The sequence below is a fragment of the Phoxinus phoxinus genome (assembly GCF_949152265.1).
Source record: "Phoxinus phoxinus genome assembly, chromosome: 7".
NCBI classification, from domain to species: domain Eukaryota; kingdom Metazoa; phylum Chordata; class Actinopteri; order Cypriniformes; family Leuciscidae; genus Phoxinus; species Phoxinus phoxinus.
This window is the reverse complement of record NC_136882.1, coordinates 5,084,489-5,104,371: the sequence shown is the minus strand read 5'-3', so window position 1 is coordinate 5,104,371 and position 19,883 is coordinate 5,084,489. Positions and strand designations below refer to the sequence as shown.

Below are 19,883 nucleotides of genomic sequence, written 5' to 3'. Positions count from 1 at the left end.
AGTCGCACAGGTAGAGTCGTTTGTCTTTACACTCTTCGGTCTTCACACGATGAGGGCTTCACACCACAGCTGCCGCGTTGCACTAACCTATTTATACACGCCTAATACCTTATTGTTGAATACAGCAGGCCACGCCCTCCTCTTTAGCCAAGTGAAACTCAAAAGTCACGACACACAAACAAACAAAGGTCGCGTCGTTTTACCAGAGTAAAACAGTAAACAAAACAAAGTTTCCTATCAACAAAGAACCGCGCTAAAATCTACTGAGAAAAGTAAACACTCACAGACTGATGCTCTCTCCTACTTTGCTTCTCGAAGAAGGCTCTATTTTTCTAGAGATAAAGTATGTTTACAAGCTTGTTTACAAGCTACTTGATTAATTTTAATCAATTTAATTAATACTTATGTGGCCTTAGAGAGTATTTTTTTATTATTTGTTTATGGTTTTAGCTATATTAATGGAAACAGTGTAAATTTAGCCAAAGGTGTGTATTTTTATTGGAAGTTTAATATTTTTTACCCTCATTTCCTTTCATAAATCTATTTTACACAAAATAGTTAAACCAAGGACCTTAAAGGACAGAAATATCCCAGTTTAAATCCATTAAAATTCCCAAAAATATTCCCAGCGCCATTTAAAAATAAAATCATGCGATCTTTAGGCTTTCATTCAAAATTGATTTTTTTTTTTTTTTTTTACTATTTTCCACATGATGTGCCATGTCTCAGGTTTGGCCTATGGAGAAAATCTGCTGTATTATAGTGTGTGTGTGTGTCCTGGTAAACCCTAAGTTATGAGGAACATGAGGAAAACAGCTTATAAATCATACAGAATTATCTTTTTTTGAAAATGTAAAAATGCAGAAAGTTTTCTGTGATGGGTAGGGTTAGGAGGTTGAAGATACAGTTTATACAGTATAAAAATCATTATGTCTATGGAACGTCCCCAATAAGACACAATGTGTGCATGTGTGTGTGTTTGGTAGTTAAAAAAAACAATCTGACAATGCACAAAAATAATAATGCATAAATATTAATGTTGTTGCTAATCATTAACAAATTATATCCAAAAGTCAGTGATAGCAGAATATTATAAAATATATTATAATATCATATATTATATTATTATGTTTATATTATTTATTATTATGTTATTTGTTTTGGACACCAACATGTTTGTTCTCTAGGACCTCTTTGTAACTTTTTTGAAACTTACACACAAGGGTTAAAATTAAAGATGAATTTAAACTAAATTAGTGAGTTAAAACTACATCCATGAAATGATCTCATGATGGGAACCCTTAAAAAATGAAGCGCCTGACGGAACCTTAAAGTTCCATTTAGAACCTTTTCTCCTGAGAGTGGCAACAGCTGAACCAATCAGAAATGCTCAGTCCGCTTAACCCTGGATCGAAAGCTTTTCGTTGACTGGCACTCACTGAGAGGAAAGCTTAATGGCCATAACAAACTGTCTGACAGTTTATGGAAATTATTGTATTTGTCTTGTATATGCTTGTTCATTGTGGTTTTGTAGTTATTAGGAAACGAATGCCTGTGTGCAATAATTATGTTTATATATATATATACTGTATATATATGAGAAAACGTCAATAATAGGTAAAGACAGCAGAGCACTTTAAGAGATATTATTTAAAAGTCATGACATGAGGAATCAAATTTTCATTGAACTTTTGACATATGAGAGCTTTCATATTCCTCCTCAATACTAAAGAGTGACTCTCTCCGCATCGTGACGTCACTTTAATCTGACTGGCTGCACAACAACACATCAACAACCATCGACTCGTTTCTCATTTCCTAGTTTGTGTTTCCACATTTCCTCACAGTTTAAGAAATGAGAAGCACCCAGGGATCATGCAATGATGTTAGCCAATCAGTGACCGTTTACTGAAGTCTTAAAGGAGACAGCGCACCTTTAGAAGTGTTTCTGACATGAGGCCGCATGGGAAAATCATCATGTTTCACAAATATATGACTATTTTGTGAACCACAAGAAACATTAAACTAGTAATGTAATTAAACTTTTAATGTTTTTTTTTTTCAATACCACTGTAAATATTGAGATAATGATGATGCCTTGAACACCTAATATCCATGTGTTGTCCTGTGAAACAGTGCGAGTTGTGAAATACACACAAATGTAAAGACAAAAACATTCTTTTTATTAAATGAACTGTATAGAGATCTCCTCATAAAATGAGATGTATAGATAAGAAATCATTTAAAATACTGTAATAAAATATCTGATGTAAAAGAGAGAGCATTTGAAGAGTAACTGTAAAGAGTCATTTATTCACAGATGAAAACTGTCAAGTGCTCATCATCATTAATTATATCATTATTGAAATTAAATGGAAATGAGAATGAATGAAAAAATATATAAATTATAGCTGTGAAAGAAATATTTATGATTAAAATAAATAAAACACAAGCAAACGGAGACTAGTAAAAACGTTCAGGCTTGTGGAAAATGCAAGTTATTATTCTACACTGTGAAAAAAGAGAGAAAAATGGTTGAAAAAAAGTTGCTGGCATCGTTCTTCCAGGACATTTTCTTTTATGTTTCCCTTTAACCATAAAACACAACACAATGCAACGTGTCAATAAAAATACATGGACAATACCGGCACTTTTCAAAATAAAGGTTCACAATTGGCATTAACATCCATGGAACCTTTTCATTCCACAAAAGGTTCTTTATAGTGTTCTTTAAAGTTCTTTAGATTATTCAAATGTTCCTCTTTATAGTGTTCTTTAAAGTTCTTAAGATTATTCAAATGTTCCTCTTTATAGTGTTCTTTAAAGTTCTTTAGATTATTCAAATGTTCCTCTTTATAGTGTTCTTTAAAGTTCTTAAGATTATTCAAATTTTCCTCTTTATAGTGTTCTTTAAAGTTCTTTAGATTATTCAAATGTTCCTCTTTATAGTGTTCTTTAAAGTTCTTTAGATTATTCAAATGTTCCTCTTAATAGTGTTCTTTAAAGTTCTTTAGATTATTCAAATGTTCCTCTTTATAGTGTTCTTTAAAGTTCTTAAGATTATTCAAATGTTCCTCTTTATAGTGTTCTTTAAAGTTCTTTAGATTATTCAAATGTTCCTCTTTATAGTGTTCTTTAAAGTTCTTAAGATTATTCAAATGTTCCTCTTTATAGTGTTCTTTAAAGTTCTTTAGATTATTCAAATGTTCCTCTTTATAGTGTTCTTTAAAGTTCTTAAGATTATTCAAATGTTCCTCTTTATAGTGTTCTTTAAAGTTCTTTAGATTATTCAAATGTTCCTCTTTATAGTGTTCTTTAAAGTTCTTTAGATTATTGAAATGTTCCTCTTTATAGTGTTCTTTAAAGTTCTTAAGATTATTCAAATGTTCCTCTTTATAGTGTTCTTTAAAGTTCTTTAGATTATTCAAATGTTCCTCTTTATAGTGTTCTTTAAAGTTCTTTAGATTATTCAAATGTTCCTCTTTATAGTGTTCTTTAAAGTTCTTTAGATTATTCAAATGTTCCTCTTTATAGTGTTCTTTAAAGTTCTTTAGATTATTCAAATGTTCCTCTTAATAGTGTTCTTTAAAGTTCTTTAGATTATTCAAATGTTCCTCTTTATAGTGTTCTTTAAAGTTCTTAAGATTATTGAAATGTTCCTCTTTATAGTGTTCTTTAAAGTTCTTAAGATTATTAAAATGTTCCTCACAACAAGAAAACATGGTTCTTTTAAGAACGTTTCTTTGAGGAACCAAAAATGGATCTTCTGTGACATCACTTTTGGAACCTTTATTTTTAAGAGTGTGTGAAATATCGATATGGAACACTGGGCCCGATATGGTTACACTATGGAACACTGGGCCCGATATGGTTACACTATGGAACACTGGGCCCTATTTTAAAGAGAGTACCTGATTATTAACAAACCATGAAAATCACTCAGACTGCAGATCTCCTGTAGATGTCTGATTTCTGCAGTTTGTCAGGATGTCCACTAAGGGGCAGCAGAGGTTCGATATGCTGGATGTGCCACGCTGCCAGTCCATTGAGGCAGAACAGGACAGTGGCGGTGAACTGGCACCAGAAGGTGAGCGTGAACCCTAGGAGTGTTGCAAATGTCCCTAACAGGAGCACGAACCCCGCGACCCCTCCGGCAGCCATGACCCCCGCCAGCAGCACCAGCCGTGTCCCGAGAGTCCAGCGCCGGCTCGAGTCCCTCCCTTCGCTCGCCTGCGACATCACGAGCATCTCCAGGCCGAATAGAGCACTGACCACGGCCAGCGTGATGACCGAGCGACAGGCCGGCAGGCCCACGCCGACACCCTCCACCCCCCACTGCTCCAGGTGTGTGCTGCAGTTCTGGGACGCTTTAAAGCTCTGCTGGTCCACCGAGCAGAAGTACCACAGACCGAACATGTGTCCGCCGGCCAGCAGCCAGTGACCGTCACACACCGCAACAGACGAGAGGACGACGGACAGAGACGTGCACAGGATGATAAGACTGCGGCACAACACGTCTAGAAAGAGGGGACCGGGTTTCCCATGTGGAACTGCCCCGACCTAGAGAGAAACAGAAGAAATCTGATCCACATCTGTCAACATGATATATCCTGCTCTCATGATTCACACTTCGCTCTCAGAAAAGAAAACGTGCACAGAGAGACCTGCACCTGACCTTTGGCCTCTGAGTAGATAAGTGCACTTTAGGCAAGAATTTTTTGTTTGTTTGTTTAAATTTGACCCATGGCATCAATTCTCAATAAAGCGACAACTTATCTTTACCTGTAGTCAACAGTTTTATCCCTTAAACCTCATCTTTGATCCCCAAAATTACATATTAAAATGTTTTTTCCTTGAAAAAAAAAATCCTCATGCCTTAAAATATCTTGAATGTAACCCGACACCCTTGAATACGCAAATGAACCCGCCTCCACTCACTCACTCAGCTCAGAGATCCACTGGTTGACGATCACACGTTGATCTGATTGGTTACAAGGTAGTGTGTGATGTCAGAAACACCAGCGATGTCAAACCGTGTTTTTGAGACTGTCTTTGGTTCACTGTAGTTTTAAGCAGAAAATACTCAGCAATGCTGTCGACTTATGAACTTACACATGGTTTGTCTTAAAGCAGATTAAAAACACCACATAGACACATAAACAACATTAAAAGCTGGATTTTCACCACAGGGGGACTTTAATAATTCTGTCCTCACACTTTCCAACATCTCACGTCTCCGGGACCTGCCTCCATTGGTGACAGCGAGGTAACGGTGGGTTTGCCCTAAATCCTTTCAGGCAAGTCGTGCCACTTGGCCGCCATCTTGGCAACGCCTCCGGGCAGCTATTTCGGACTAACAACACCAGGCTCCTATCTAAATGAATGGGCAGGGAGTCAGAACTGCACTCTCACTGGTCACAGCAGTAAAATATGATAAAAATCGCTGAAAAAGTTTGATGACTTTGCCCCAAAATAAGGTTTAAAACGCCTTTTCCCCCACAGGTTATACTTTTACTACGCATGCGCAAGGGTTCACGACACCAACAGGCAAAACCTCAACTGTGCGCATGCGTCAGTGGAACCAGACGATAGGCTTAAATGTTTCCCGGCTTGACTGTTAAAAGCAGATGATTGGCTATCCAGCGGGAGCGGCGGGACATGTGCATACAACCGCCATCTTTGCCGTTACGGGATTTTTCTCCATATAATGGACTTCAATGAGGTCCAACGGTTTGAAGGTCCTAATGTGAGTTTCAGTGCAGCTCGACACGATCCCAGCCGAGGAATAAGTGTCTAGCCAAACCATCGCTCATTTTCTGTTATAAATGTCAATTAACATTTCTATACTTTTTAACCCCAAATGCTGGTCTTGCACTAGCTCTGAGATGCGTCTCCACGACTTCACGCATTACGTAATAAAGTTGAAAGGTCACGTGAAAGTACCGACCCAGTGTTTACAAAGCGAACATGCAAATACTAAGGCCCTGTCCCAAATGGCACACTTCATATGCACGTTTGGTCTTGTGGACTTACAATGGCTGCCACGCGTCCGCTAAGTCCATGAGACCGTAGTGTGTCCCATTTGTCATTTTAGGTCTCAGAAGGGTGCTCGAGAGCGCCCCCTTTGTGCTCCGCTGCAGACTTCTTCTCGACGGTCAAAGCGGGATTAACCCCTTGGTCAATATCCTCGAAATAGATTGACTGTCTTTAAGCGCAATAAGACTTGAAAGAGAACTTTAATAATCACGGGACGCGCCGTCTGACATCCAGCTTTCTGTGCGTGTGATTCGGATGTGTGCGCTCAGAAACACATATATCAGAAGTTTAGACTGATATGGCTTTAAAACGCATGCAGATAATAAAAACTCATGATGAAGAACTGCAAAGTCACGTGAGAGTGACTGCTATAGAGATGATAATCAAACCAAACAGATGTCTTGTTTTTGGCAGAGAGGCACGAGCTGTACAGGCTCCGCCCTCTTCTTTTATATTTAGAACATTAATCTAATAACATTATTTAGGCAGTGTTAATTGCAGTGTAAATTAATTTGAATAAATGGTAGGCTACTATGGATTACTGATACAGACCTAAAGTGCATTTTGTTAAATATTGTCAATAATTAACATTTGATCAACAATATGCAACTTCACTTTTTTAAAATAATTATAAGAGGATGTTTTTTTTCCACATGTCCCCCCCTTTCTAAATGAGGTACTAAGACACACCCTAGATGGGTAAATATGGCACAGAGATAAGAGTAACTGCACCAGTGACAGCTTTAGAGCTGTTTTCTTCTGAGAGTTTCTGACTGAAAGCTGCCAGACTGCGAAAAAAAACTGTTTTAATCTGTTTCCCTCCTAAATATGTAGTTTAGTATTTAAATAAAAATAGTAGGACCATTTTTTGTACATAGAATAATAATGTTTTCCCCGCTCCTATATAAACAACACTTCATTTTGTTGTGTAATAGCTTCTTGTAAAAGTCGTTTAAATATTAGGAAGCATATTATTGCCCTTTAATCTAAAGCAAATGTAAAAATTTCATCCCAAACGTAAAATAAACATTTAAAATACATTTAAAAGGCATTACCCTGATTTTTATTGCCGTCATATTGATTTCAACAGCCAACAGAGCAGGAGAAGCGAGACGAAGAAGACAAGTCAAGTCCAGTCGAAAGTACAGTATAAGTTCAGTGTAAGATTAACTGAAGTATCCCGTCTCGCCTTGACACGCAGATCACGGGCGCGCGTGCAGTGTTCCGGTCACGGAGGTGTTCGGTGACTAAATCAGATATTATTATGCGAGAGGCAGCATGAGGGAGTTTCTCCAACTTCGCACTTTGTATCCGACAGGATTTAAAAAATAAATAATAATAATAGATTGTGTTTTCTTTATTTTTGCTAGGCCTTACATGCATTCATATTTCCCCAAGATTTAAACTATAAAAAGCTTAAAAGTAGGCCTATTATTAATTACAAAACTATAATCTAATTAAAGAGTAAAATAGACTATTCCTATGTTTGTGTGTGTGCGAGAGTAAAATGTCTTAGAGTTTATTTTCATTCACAGTTAAAGGAACAAGAGGACCCGGTAAAATGTTTCAACATTTATTCTTCGTTTTTAAGAATAAATGTTGAAACATTTTACCATTTTGGTAACAGTTTATATTTTAATAGTGCCAGTACCTTTCCCATCCTCACAATTTTAGTTCTGTTCAGATTATCTTTCCCCCAGTATTCGCTAGAACTATTTTAACAAATGACTAATCATTAATCTTTTTTCTCTAGACACTATAGTAAAATAACTAATTGTTACTAGTAAAAACACAATAGTCACTAATACTAGGCCTATATGTAGTAATTAGTAAAACAGTATTCGTTGATGATACCAAGCCTGCATTAGGTCTTAAACTTTGAATGATTATATTGCTACCAATGTTTCTCCTCACAGATTAAACTGCTGATTATCATTATTGACCGGCCAAAGTCCTTTTTGAGGCGACGATGATCCAAAACATAATGCAATTTACACTCTCTAGCAAAAAGACTTTGATCCCTAAGGTAAAGAAATGCTGGAAGGGACACATCGTTCAATTAAACCCTTTCCTCAATGTTTTTACATCATCCATCACATGATCCCAGTGGATAGAAAGAAATATTTGAATGTCTGGTCGGGTGATGTGACCCTTGACTAGCTGACAAGCCCTCAAACGACTGATCATATCAAGTACAGATATTCACACTAGCTGAAGTCTGTCTGAATGCACTATAACATCTTGAAACAAGTAAATGCACAGTCACACAGTAAATGCATTTGAATATTTGATCAGGTCATTTTTTAATAACAAAATCTTCCACAGGGGTCTCACATAAAAAAAAAAAGAAATCAATCACATGAACGTTTTTAAGGGAAATCCATAATGTTTATCGTCATCAGTGTTTGTAAGAAAACTCAAATTGAACACGGGTTTTGAAAAAGTGATTTTATGGCATTGCATTCATTCGGGCTTTTCACTACAGGGTTGATGCTGGTTGATTTTTGTGCTGTTCACTACATGGTTGATTTGTTGCTTTTCACTACATGGTTGCTGGTGGGCGATTTCTCTTGGCCTGCGGGGAATGTGCCTATTCTCTCACACAGAACAGAGTCTGCGTGCTACAGCGTAACCGTAACACCCTCGCGAGGGACACACTGGAGGCCTTAAGGCGCTTTGTGTGAGGAGAACAGTGCAGGTAAAGGCAGGCTGGCTGTGATGGGGTCCGGCTGTTAGATCCCGTATTTCCCTTTCAGCTCCTCTACCTTAGCGATGTAGGCTTTCACAGCATCATCCTTACTCAGTCCTGAAATGTGCAAGAGAAGAAAAAACAGATGTAAAGGGAGACACACACACACACACACACACACACACGTTTGGAGATTATTTACTCTATAGTAAACTGAGAATAGTCTGCAAGCAGATGTTAACAGGGTTCAAGCGCTTTAAGCACATGCATAAACAGGAATGATGTTTTATTAAGCAAGCATGTAACCACACAGATCATAGATGGAAAGACCCTTTACAGTCAATACAGGTTATTTACTAATGAATTATATGTTTTAAATGGATAGTTCACTTCAAAATGAAAATTCTGTCATCATATACTCACCCTCAAGTTGTTTCAAACCTGTATTCATTTCTTTCTTCTGCTGAACACAAGCAGTCAGTAACCAAACAGTTAACTGGTCCCATTGACTTCCATAGTAGGAAAGAAAAAATACTATGGAAGTCAATGGGACCAGTTAACTGTTTGGTTACTGACATTCTTCAAAATATCTTCCTTTGTGTTCAGCAGAAGAAAGAAATGAATACAGGTTTGAAACAACTTGAGGGTGAGTATATAGCCGCGTTTCCACCGAAATTACCTGGAAAAATTTGTCCCAGGAACTTTTTTTGCCACAGACCGGTTGCTTTCTGCGTTTACACCGCGGTCTAAAGTACCCAGAAAGTACCGGGAAGATTATAACTGTGCTCGACTGCTCCTCCCAGCGACGGACAGTAATCAGTTTTGAGCGCCACATTTATAATAAGTGTGGAGGAGAGTCAAACTGTGCTGCAGTTGTTTGTGATGTATTGGTTTACTAACGAGGTAATTAACAAACGGCAGAAAAGAGAAGAGCACTGATACTAAAGCGTGTTCAGAAAGCTCGTAATGCTAGACATAAATGAACCAATCAGCATGTTCACCGTACAAGTCCCACCCCCGAAAGTTCCTGAACTTTGAAAAAGTACTACCTCACCAGCAGGGACTTTCGGAGGGGGAAATATTTACCCGGAACTTCATTTAGACCCCGATTCCTGCGGTGTAAACACACCGAGTACCAGCCCAAAGTTCCTAGTTCCTGGGGAAAGTTCCTGCGGTGGAAACGCGGCTAATGATGACAGAATTTTCATTTTGAAGTGAACTATCCCTTTAAAGCTTTTTAACAGTTATCAAGGTAGAGCCAAAAACTTAGGACTAGTTCGCGAAAGAGGGTTTTTGAATTAATCTCCAATATTTAATGACCGATTTGATTGACAGCTGTGGTCCTCGAGGCAAAGATGCTGGTTGTCGATTTCTCTTGGATTCCTAGCCAGTTTCGTTTCGATTGGCCTTCATTAACCGTGTCTCGAACTTCGCTGGCCAACGGCGGCCGTCTTTTTCGAGATACTCGAAAGTCCTCGTAAACAATTGCGGCACCTTGGACAAAGACACCACATGCCAGTTTGCAAGTCAATCTGACAGTTGCGTAGCTGTAGCCGTTTTTTTTTTTTGTAATTTTATAGCGCCACCAAGTGGCCAGTCGTCACGTCCTTTTTCACGAGACCACACAACAAGCCCATACATAGGTGTACCAAGTTTGGTGAAATTATCTCATTTTGTTTCAGAGGGATAGCCGTTTTAGTAGAAGTGTCCACGCCCACTTCTAACCTTTTCGACTTTTTGATAATTATTGACAATCAGACTCCAGAGAATCTTTCTGCACTGATTCGCTGTAGCGCCACCATCAGGCCGATGGGGGCGAGCCTTGGTGACGCTGTAGACAGTGTGAGTACTACCATCCCTCAAAGTTTCAAGTCTCTACGACTTACGATTTGGTCTGCCCGATCACTTTTTCTGACGAGCGTTACGAGCTTGGACCAAGCGGCAAACAAATTACTTAAACTGCAGTTCATCGACTGGCCACTAGAGACAGGCTGCAAAAGAGAGTCAACCCCATAGACCCCCATGTTAATATGCACAACTTTACAGCAAAAAAAAAAGTGTTTACAGCCTGGTGCAAAAAGTGGTTTTGGTCTATATAGCTCATTTTGCCCTTCATGACAACTGTGAGGGGGGTGAATTTTGTAATAACTCATCCGTTATTAATAAATTATATTAAGCTTTAAAGTTGTGCATAATTAAGGGCGTGGCCACTTGAGTGACAGGTGGATTGCCGGTGCTGTCACTACTTGCCGTTTGTCTGCTAGAGTTAGCGTCACATCACCTCAGCTAATCTCGCCTTTTTGCCCATTTTTGTTTATCCCGGAGTGACGCGCGGCCAAGATGGCGACAGCTGGCTCCGCCCACTTTTGGCTTATAAAAATGCTCTTCAGAAACACTACGGGTGACGTCACGGACACTACGTCCATATTTTTTCACAGTCGATGCGCTTGAACCCCTAATGGTGTGTCGCTGCACTCTGGTGGCAGGGAGGAGACACTGACCTTTCTTTGCCTCCCAGGCGTCCCATTTGGCCTTGCCGGTGAAGTCTAACATGCCTGGTCGGGCTGGAAAGAAACACACACACGTTTTAAAGAGCTGCAATTTAGTTTTATGGATAAACTTAAGCCATGTTTCTGTGTTGGAGGAAAAGCTGACCTGTGTTCACATCTCCTACGGTGGCCTGTTTGTACAGACTGTAGATTTCCAGCATCTCAGCATCCGCTGGTTTGGCCTTCAGCTGTTTGACCTCCTCTGCTGCTTTCTGAAACTCAGCCTGTGAAACACCAACAGCGTGACCAGACAGAACGCTCTACGACTACATGCTGTCAATCAGGCAGTAATACTGACTCAAGTTTCATTGAAGACTTTTGAAATCACTGAAAGTTATGATAACTTTCTAAGGACTGGCCTACTAGCGGTTTCCAAGCAAAGTTGCGAATTTATCTTGGAATATTGCATAAAACATTTGCGAATAAAGCATAGTTTCCATCCCATGTGTTCAATAGAACAAAATCATCACTTCATGGGAAATTGGTGCAAAATATCTGTAATTAAACTGCAAGTTGCTGAAATCGAGCTCTTTCAATAATCATCAACTCATAAAATCATAAATGAGTTCGTCTCAGAGCGCCAGACGAAACGCAGTCATGTTCTCGGATGCTGGTGTTTGGGAACGCAATCGTGTGAGACTCTTTTGGAGGGAATTAAACCAAATCATCCTGATGACAAACATGGACTTTCATAACAACCAAGCCAACATTTGAGATGCATTGGTCCGCTAGTTAGTCCAGTTATCCAATCACAGCCTCTTCTGAGGGAAAATCAAATGAGTTTTTGGTTGCACATCAAGGGATTTATACGTATGCAAGTCTTCTCATCGGATTGAAAAAATGATCTGCCTTAATTGAGCACATTAGTTTTGTGTGTTTCCATCCAGTGATATTCCAAAATTTGCATAAAAATAGGTGGATAGAAACATAGCAAGTCTTTAATTTCACCACATTCACAACTCTGGTATAATAACATGACGTATTTTGCTGTGGTGCAACAGAATCTACAGCGACGGTGTATATTTGTTGGTGAAATTCATGTAACTGCAAGACTAAAGCATGAAAGAATATCAGTTACCTCCAGTGAAAGCCCCATTCGTTTTGGACTCTGCTCTACAAAAAACCTCTATGCATTCAACTCTCATTCTTATTTCTTAAAAAAGGACTGAAAAGATTTTGGTCATGGCCGTTTTACATTCGTAGTCTTGCTTCACAGTGCTGGTGGGAGACATGGCGTGATTATGTAACCACGGCACAATAATGGAGGCTTTCAGCAGATCTTTAATCACGGGTCAAACTCTGTTCCTCTTACACACACTTTACTATGCCTGCGATTCTTTGCCCTGATTACGTGATATGCACACCAAGGCACACCATCATCAACCAACTTCTGTTGGTCCATCTCCCTGTTACAGTAAACCAGTAAACCTCAGTGGTAACATGGCAACACGTTATCAGATTTCAGTGTGCGGTAGGGCTAACTACAAGCTTGTTAAAAGCCATTTCTCACACCTTTAACTGACAAGTATTTTTGGAAAAGATCCGTTAACGTATTTTACGTGGTACTTTAATGGCTAATCGCCAAAAAACCCACATGCTCTTATACTAAAATAACTCTACTTCCAACAAACTGCAAGTCGACATTTGAAAAAGCTCTAAGATCATGGAATCAAAGTGCATTTTAGTTGATTTGAAAACTTCCCAAAATGTCCGGCTGTTACGCAATGAATGAGATTGTGATGAAAGCGGGCGCAAACACACAGAGAACATGGTTCAAAATAGCAAAGGAACTAATTATTTTAAAGATTAATTTCCTGGCATCATCGATCACGTATTTCCAAACTTGTAAGAATTTCTTCAGAGAAAATAACAGAATGCGATGGCAAGTATAATGTTGGGACGCTTGTTTCCGCCATGGAATACAACTATTTAAAAGATAAGACTTTTTATCTCACAGTTCTGACTTTTTCTCTCACAATTGCGAGTTTATATCTCACAACTCTGAAAAACAAACTCAGATTTGCGAGATGTAAACTTGCATTTGCGAGAAAAAAAGTCAAAATACAAATTATAAAGTAAGATTTGGCATAAACTTGCAATTCAATTTTTTTTCTCGCAATTGCGCGTTTATATCTCAATTCTGAAAAAAAAGTCAGAATTGCTAGTTATAAAGTCAGAATCAGAATAAACTATACGAATAAAATATGAAATATAAACTCGCAATTGCAAATTATAAAGTCCAATTCTGAGAATTTAGAGTTATTATCTCACAATTTATGACTTTATAACTCTACTTATGACTTTTTTCTATTGCAAGAAAAAAAAATTTAACTGATAAAAAGTCGCAATTACCTTTATTTATTTGTTATTCTGAGGTGGAAACAAGCTTCCATAAATAATGTCACCTTCCAATTTTTAATGGATAATTTTTCCATATTCCATACAATAAAAATGAATGGTGACTGTCGCTATCCCCATCTCTCTAACATCTCCTTTTGTGAAATTCATTCCAGTCATAGGCTACTGCAGGATTTTGGGGGGTAACCATCTCTATAAGGTGTGGTAACGCGATGTTAGCGGTCCAAAAAGCGTCCGCCTGGCGCGCACAAAACAACGAATAAAAAACAGCGGAACACAAAAGCGCTCGCGCTATATTCTAACGCACGGTCACGCGCCACACCCACGTAGACATGGCGCTCTCTGCATGCAGTATTATATGCCCTCCAGTCTCATTTACTACATGTATTACTCTATTGTATTATATTACCGGTACTTTATACCTCTCTCGATCGAGATAAACCAATCTTTATCACATATGAAATGCTAAGTAATTCACGTGTCCCATTCTAAGAATTCCATGTCGTTTGCATTACCAGCTAAAGTCAGAAATACAGCACATTGGCTCAAACACCCTCGTGTCGGACAAAAGCGTCGAGTTTGTTCATACTGACCTCAGACATGGTTGCAGATGCTTCAGTCTGTTGTTAAAACGATGCGCTTTAAACCCGCTGTGAGTGAATGGCAGCAACACTTCGGGGACTGCCGTACTGTACGCACGTGGCCACGCCCCCTTCACGCCATTGGCTGCTGGAGCATGTACCGAGCCACCTGTCCAATCAGATTCACGTAATTGTAGGTTCTTTTAACTGGGCCACAGGGTCACGCAGGGATGCCAGATTGAGAGTACTGTGCAAATATAGAGATGGCCTTTATTCAAACAGACATTTACACATTGCAACAGAGCCTCCTTCTTTACACTAACGTGTCTGCTGATTTTTATCAGTGGGTTTTGCATTTGGGTGTTTGGATAACAGGTTTGCATTCAGACATTTTATGTAATGGCTTATAAATCTGTAATTTATAAAAAGGTTTGTGAAACCTGATGGGTTTTTTTTAGTGCAAATACTCACGATGAAGCTTTTTTGGTAATTAACAATACACTGATCAACATATGCAAATTACTTCCCACACAGTATGTCCCTGTGCATGCTGGCCCTGACCCATATAGTGCACTTGATGTAGACTTATAGTTATGTTTACACACACAGTTATACGTCCTACAGCATGTTTTGCATTGTCGCAAACAGACTCAACTACTAACAGTTATGTGATGTTATAGATAGGGCTGAGGGCCACTGCACACAACAATGGCAAACACTGTTCGAAATAGATCCAATCTGATGTGCTTGCTACTTTCTGTCAGTTGGGAATTAAAAAAAAATATATACTAATTCTGCAATTGAATACTTATAGGCCAGGAATCAGATACTTGTTGTAAAATTAAAATTTCGATTCCTTTTATCGATTTCTTTGTGTGCATTTTAATTACTTACTGACACTGACACTTAGCGACACTGAACGGACAAATACACACACAAAATACAGTTGGTTAAGTGAATGTAAATAGTTGACAAAGAAAACGCATGTGTAACAGTGTATTGGATCCGTGCAGCTCTTAAAGTGACAGCAGCCTAATAATTCTGCTGCCAATAAAGTTAATAAAACAAAAGAAAATTCACTTGCTGTTCTTGAGTGAATAACTAGATTTTTAATGTATATTCTTTATAAAGTGCAGTGTTATTTCACATTTGAATACTGTTTCTCTACCTGAAAATCTTAAAACACTGTTTATTTCAATTGTATCTTTGTTCAGTTGTATTTATTTATGCGATTGTTAATTTGTTTATTTGTGTCCTTTTTTAATTACTGAGTGTGCACTTGTCTTTAATAATGCTTGACATTTTAATTTAGTTAGGTTAGTTATCTTTGCTATGGTATTTTTTAAACTATTGGCAAAAGTTCCTTGTGTAAATGTTCTTTAGCCTGATGATGGTATTCAGCTGCAAATAAATGTTTTGCAAGAAGACTTATATACAGAATACATGTGAATGATATCTAAGTGTTTTTTTTTTTTTTTTACTTATTGGAATTAAAATTCAGGAATCGATAATAATCATAACTGTGCAAGTCATCTTGTTCAAATAATCTTGTGCAAAAACGTATAGAGCTAAGCTATATTCTGTCATGTTCCAAGATCATTAATTTTACATTTTATTCTTGAATATTTTTTATTTATCTCATTTGGAAAGTGTTCAAATTATATGCATTCCATTTCTGACAAGTATGAATATAATTATAAATGCACATATAAGTGCTTATAAAATAACTCATAAAACAAGCCATAGAATAAAAAATAAATAAACAAATGTAACGGATTGTTATTGTGGAGACATTTCTTTTTCCACAGTGAGGGAGTCACGTGCTGCAGGTCTATTGCTCTTGCCTGATACTGCTGTTGCCTGCGATCGATGCATCATACAGCGGCTAGTTTGGTCTAGACTTTCACTTCTCAGAACATGCTGGAAATAAACGCTTTGGAATTGTTATTATAAAAAAATAGAAGTACGCTAAATAGCGAAGTGCTCCTTGTTCCTATGGTCATTTACATATGTGTGTCTGTACGCTGTAACCCTCTGTGTGTGTGTGTCCCGTGTCGTAGGAGTGATTCTGCCCGAGATGATGTGTGATCGCGCGGTTCTGACGCTTCGTCTGGTTCGGTCCTTCGAGCATCGCAACTTTAAACCGCTGGTTTTCAAAGACGTTCATTTAGACCAGACGGTGGAGGAGTTTATTACATTTGTTAAGCAAGGTAGACACGATGACAACGGGGTGACATAATTCTTATGACTCATGTTTTTGAGTAAAAAGTTGATCAGATGTGTGCTTGATATTAAACATCGACAAATAATGAATAATAACATGCACTTCTCTCTTTGAAGACGTTACAACCAGAGCTGGATTGCCTCCACCCTTCAAGCAGTTTGACTATGGTAAGTCTACATTTGCTCACTACTTTCCCCAAAAAATAAAAGATATGATGTGTTACTAAAATCCTGTTGTTGTGTTGCAGATACGATGAAAATCATACACCAAGCACACGGAGCAAAGGTAACTTTAAATATGCTTTCTTGTGGCATAAATGATTATGTTTGCATGATTACAGTTTTTTCCCCCATAGGGGTGGCCAGTCAAGGGCCAGCAACCAGTCTGGGGTGGGACAGACATCTTAACTAGTATTAACTAAGTATTAACATCTTAACTAGTAACTAACTAACTTAACTAACTAAGTATTGGACAGTTTTAGTGCCTACACAGCTGAATACAGTTCATTTATACTTAATTGTAATTGAGATAGTAGTGAATTAGGAATCATTGAATACTGGGTGAATTTGATCTTTTTTTAATTAATATTCACCACCCCCAGGCATATTAATAAAGGGGCACACACTAAATTAAAGTTCAACTGGCTCAGTTAGCTTGGTTCTGGTTCTCAAAACCCCCAATAGCTTGTTGCACCTTCATGGATAATACATGCAGATAACTATTGTAATTCAAAGATTATTCGACCTTCATTGAATTTTATATAATCATTGAACTCTTCAACCAATTCTGAGTTTGTCAAAAAAAAAAAGTTGCAACTGAAAAAGTAAACCCTGCATGTTTAACTTTCTTATATTAGCTGTCAAAATAAATAATTGCAACAGTTCTATCATAGCCTACCTAAATTAAAAAGGAAAAAAAAATGTCTCTTTTGAATCCCCATGTGTAAGAATGTGAACCAGGCAGAAGTCAACAGCACATAAATGCCAGAATGTAAAATTAGGTATTTTATGGATTTAAAAAATATCCATTTTTGTTTGTCCTCTTTACAAATGAACACAAAATTACCGCATATCTTCTAGTACAAATGCAGTGCTCACACTTATTTGTACATTAAACAATTACATATCAGTTCGTGCCTTAAAGTCCACATGAAATCAAAATTGACCATATTTACTTTGTTTCCTAAATTGATCGTTTTGTGGTGAACAATTCATCCATGCAAGTCAATCCACACACAAAATGTTTTGGCTTCGTAATCAAAATCTGAACATGCCCCTCCGCTCTGCACTGGAGGAGCTTCCCTGATGACGTAGGCTTGACAGGTTTGGTGTCTGCTTAACATCCGTAACCACGGCCCTCCAACTGACAGTGGACCGGCTGAATGAAACGCCTACTTTTATAGATCCAATCAGGTGCTAGTTGGAAAAGAAGCCACGCCCACTATTTTTCCTCATTTAGTATTCCGTTTCAATTGACGACAGAAGTACGGCTACAGCGCGCCTCATTTGCACACCGCGAGCACATACAACGGCTGACAGGACAGGAAAGTTCGTTTTTCTGAGTTTTACTGACATTTGGACTGACAACATCTCATCTTACCGAAGATAGCCAACTGATTTAGGACAACGTGCTTTTCTCAGCATCTGGCAGAAGTGTCACCAGCTTTCACACGCATCTTTTTAAAATAAGAGTGGCATCAGAAAAACAAAGAATTACACTTGTTTCTTTGACTGCACCGTAGACTGTAAAAAAAGGACTATGCGACTCAATCACGTCTTGCAACCCACCAGTTTAGCATTGACTCTATATTTACTGGTCATCACTGTCTGTTGTTCTGCTGAAGCTCATTCGACATCTGCACATTTCCGCACTCGTTTGACTTGCGCCTGGCAAGGTGGAGCTGAGGTGGAGTTGGGGTCTCTGAAAAGTCTCACTTTAAAACATTTTTCTATGGTCTTAAAGAGACAGTTCTGCGTTTTAAAAAACGCAATTCTTCTCAATAAAAAAAGAGACAGAAACAGCAGTTGTGAAAGGGGTGGCCATATTAAATTCACAATTTAGGATGTAAACATATTGAATCATCCATTCAAGAGATTTGTTAAAATATCAGATTCATCCAGTAATGAAACAAGATAAGTATTTATTAAGACACAATTTAATGGTGATGATGAATAGCTTTATGAACAAAATGAGTAAATATAACCTATTATGATAAATATTAATAGTATATTTTCCGATGATTTCAGACGAATGAGCTTGTAATGAGCTTAGAGGACGATGAAAAGTTGATTCTGCGTGACGGCTGCAGGTTACGAGCGTGTGGTGTCGGTATGTAAACGCAATATTAAGGGTTTGTTTTGGTGATGGGAGAGAAGCTAAATGTACATGGCATTGGCGTCGATGAACAATAATATATGAAGGCGATGTACCGTATGAAGATAGATTAAAATGGCTTTATTTTTATTTAAGTTATATTTTAATTAATGTTAATTCATTACTAGCCTATAGCAGAATGACTTTAATGCCAATTACATTTGTATTCACAGCCATATATTATGTTAGCCTCATAGCATAATTGCCCAAGTAATTTTTTGTTTTTTCTTGTTTTCCAAAAACATTGAAATATGACTCAATAACAAGCAATTATGCTATGAGGCTATATATATACACACAAACGCAAACCTAAACCTGTCTACTTCTGGTAATTGACTATTTGTGTACCTGCTGAAATCTTGATTTCGACACATTTCATCTCTTCACAGCCAATGAAACCGAACTTGCCTTCTTCAAAATGGCAGACTATAAACAGTTCAAGGCCAATCCGCAGACAGAATGGTGATGGCCGTCAGGATTCAACACCAGAGGCGCTTCTTTTCGGCTGTGACGTGGGATTGGAACATCTATTTTAATTAAATCTATAGCTTTACTTTTTATATTGTAGTCTTACAATTCAAATGTTGTCAGCACTTTTTGAGCACATATTTTGAGTGGAAATATTTTTTTTGTTTGAATATTCTTATGTAAGAATATTCTTCTTCTTTTTTCAGAGCTAAATGTGTGTGTTGAGTACCAATTATTTAAGTTTTTGTTTTTTTTGTGTGAAAACAAATCACGTACCAGAAATCTTGTTTAATTTTAATGAGACATTGGAAGTTGTTTGCTGTTTTTGTTAAATAAAGTTGAAGTATGAAGTCATGCTTTCACAACACCAAAAACATTATTGATTGAAAGTTCAATTCATAACTTCTTTCCTGTACAATATCCACAATAACTAAAGCCAATCAGTCAGACCGAGGAAAAGAAGTGAAAGAAAAAGTAAGTTTATCAGAGCAAAATATGCAGTCAGTTTGATATTGGATTTTTGTGTGTGTTTATAAACAAACATTCAAATATTTTTTTCTTTACATTTAATTACAAACTATAATTTGTTTACAGCACTTGCATTA

At 37.7% G+C, this 19,883-nt stretch overlaps 3 protein-coding genes across 4 annotated transcripts; 1 reads left to right on the top strand and 2 right to left on the bottom strand.

Moving 5' to 3' along the window:
- Positions 1 to 2,294: 2,294 nt before the first annotated feature.
- Positions 2,295 to 7,285, bottom strand: tmem37 (transmembrane protein 37). 2 transcript variants are annotated; one of them, XM_079617630.1, is made up of 3 exons: positions 7,092 to 7,285; positions 3,928 to 4,560; positions 2,295 to 2,588 (listed from the first exon to the last, which is right to left on the bottom strand). In XM_079617630.1, the coding sequence occupies exons 1-2, from the start codon at positions 7,110 to 7,112 to the stop codon at positions 3,940 to 3,942; spliced, it is 642 nt and encodes a 213-aa protein (XP_079473756.1). In that variant the 5' UTR covers positions 7,113 to 7,285; the 3' UTR covers positions 2,295 to 2,588; positions 3,928 to 3,939. The 2 variants fall into 2 exon arrangements, with proteins under 2 accessions (XP_079473756.1, XP_079473755.1); XM_079617629.1 differs by lacking the exon at positions 2,295 to 2,588 and having other exon boundaries at positions 3,844 to 4,560; positions 7,092 to 7,284.
- Positions 7,286 to 8,314: 1,029 nt separating this feature from the next.
- Positions 8,315 to 14,384, bottom strand: dbi (diazepam binding inhibitor (GABA receptor modulator, acyl-CoA binding protein)). The gene is made up of 4 exons (XM_079619324.1): positions 14,226 to 14,384; positions 11,381 to 11,498; positions 11,227 to 11,289; positions 8,315 to 8,842 (listed from the first exon to the last, which is right to left on the bottom strand). Exons 1-4 carry the CDS (start codon positions 14,232 to 14,234, stop codon positions 8,769 to 8,771), a joined length of 264 nt encoding a protein of 87 aa, XP_079475450.1. The 5' UTR covers positions 14,235 to 14,384; the 3' UTR covers positions 8,315 to 8,768.
- A 1,335-nt stretch (positions 14,385 to 15,719) lies between these two features.
- Positions 15,720 to 19,340, top strand: cUnh2orf76 (chromosome Un C2orf76 homolog). The gene is made up of 6 exons (XM_079619323.1): positions 15,720 to 16,176; positions 16,274 to 16,423; positions 16,554 to 16,604; positions 16,685 to 16,722; positions 18,684 to 18,765; positions 19,200 to 19,340. The coding sequence occupies exons 2-6, from the start codon at positions 16,291 to 16,293 to the stop codon at positions 19,274 to 19,276; spliced, it is 381 nt and encodes a 126-aa protein (XP_079475449.1). The 5' UTR covers positions 15,720 to 16,176; positions 16,274 to 16,290; the 3' UTR covers positions 19,277 to 19,340.
- Positions 19,341 to 19,883: the final 543 nt, after the last annotated feature.

Coding starts and splice junctions, on each gene's coding strand:
- tmem37 (XM_079617630.1), bottom strand. CDS start 7,112: ATGACGGCAATAAAAATCAGG. Junction 4,561..7,091: donor TGACGGCAATAAAAATCAGG/GTAATGCCTTTT, acceptor GTTTCTCTCTAG/GTCGGGGCAGTTCCACATGG.
- dbi (XM_079619324.1), bottom strand. Junction 11,290..11,380: donor CGTAGGAGATGTGAACACAG/GTCAGCTTTTCC, acceptor GTTTCTTTCCAG/CCCGACCAGGCATGTTAGAC. Junction 8,843..11,226: donor CGCCTGGGAGGCAAAGAAAG/GTCAGTGTCTCC, acceptor TGCACATTTCAG/GACTGAGTAAGGATGATGCT.
- cUnh2orf76 (XM_079619323.1), top strand. CDS start 16,291: ATGATGTGTGATCGCGCGGTTCTGACGCTTCGTCTGGTTCGGTCCTTC. Junction 16,723..18,683: donor ACCAAGCACACGGAGCAAAG/GTAACTTTAAAT, acceptor CGATGATTTCAG/ACGAATGAGCTTGTAATGAG. Junction 18,766..19,199: donor GTTACGAGCGTGTGGTGTCG/GTATGTAAACGC, acceptor ATCTCTTCACAG/CCAATGAAACCGAACTTGCC.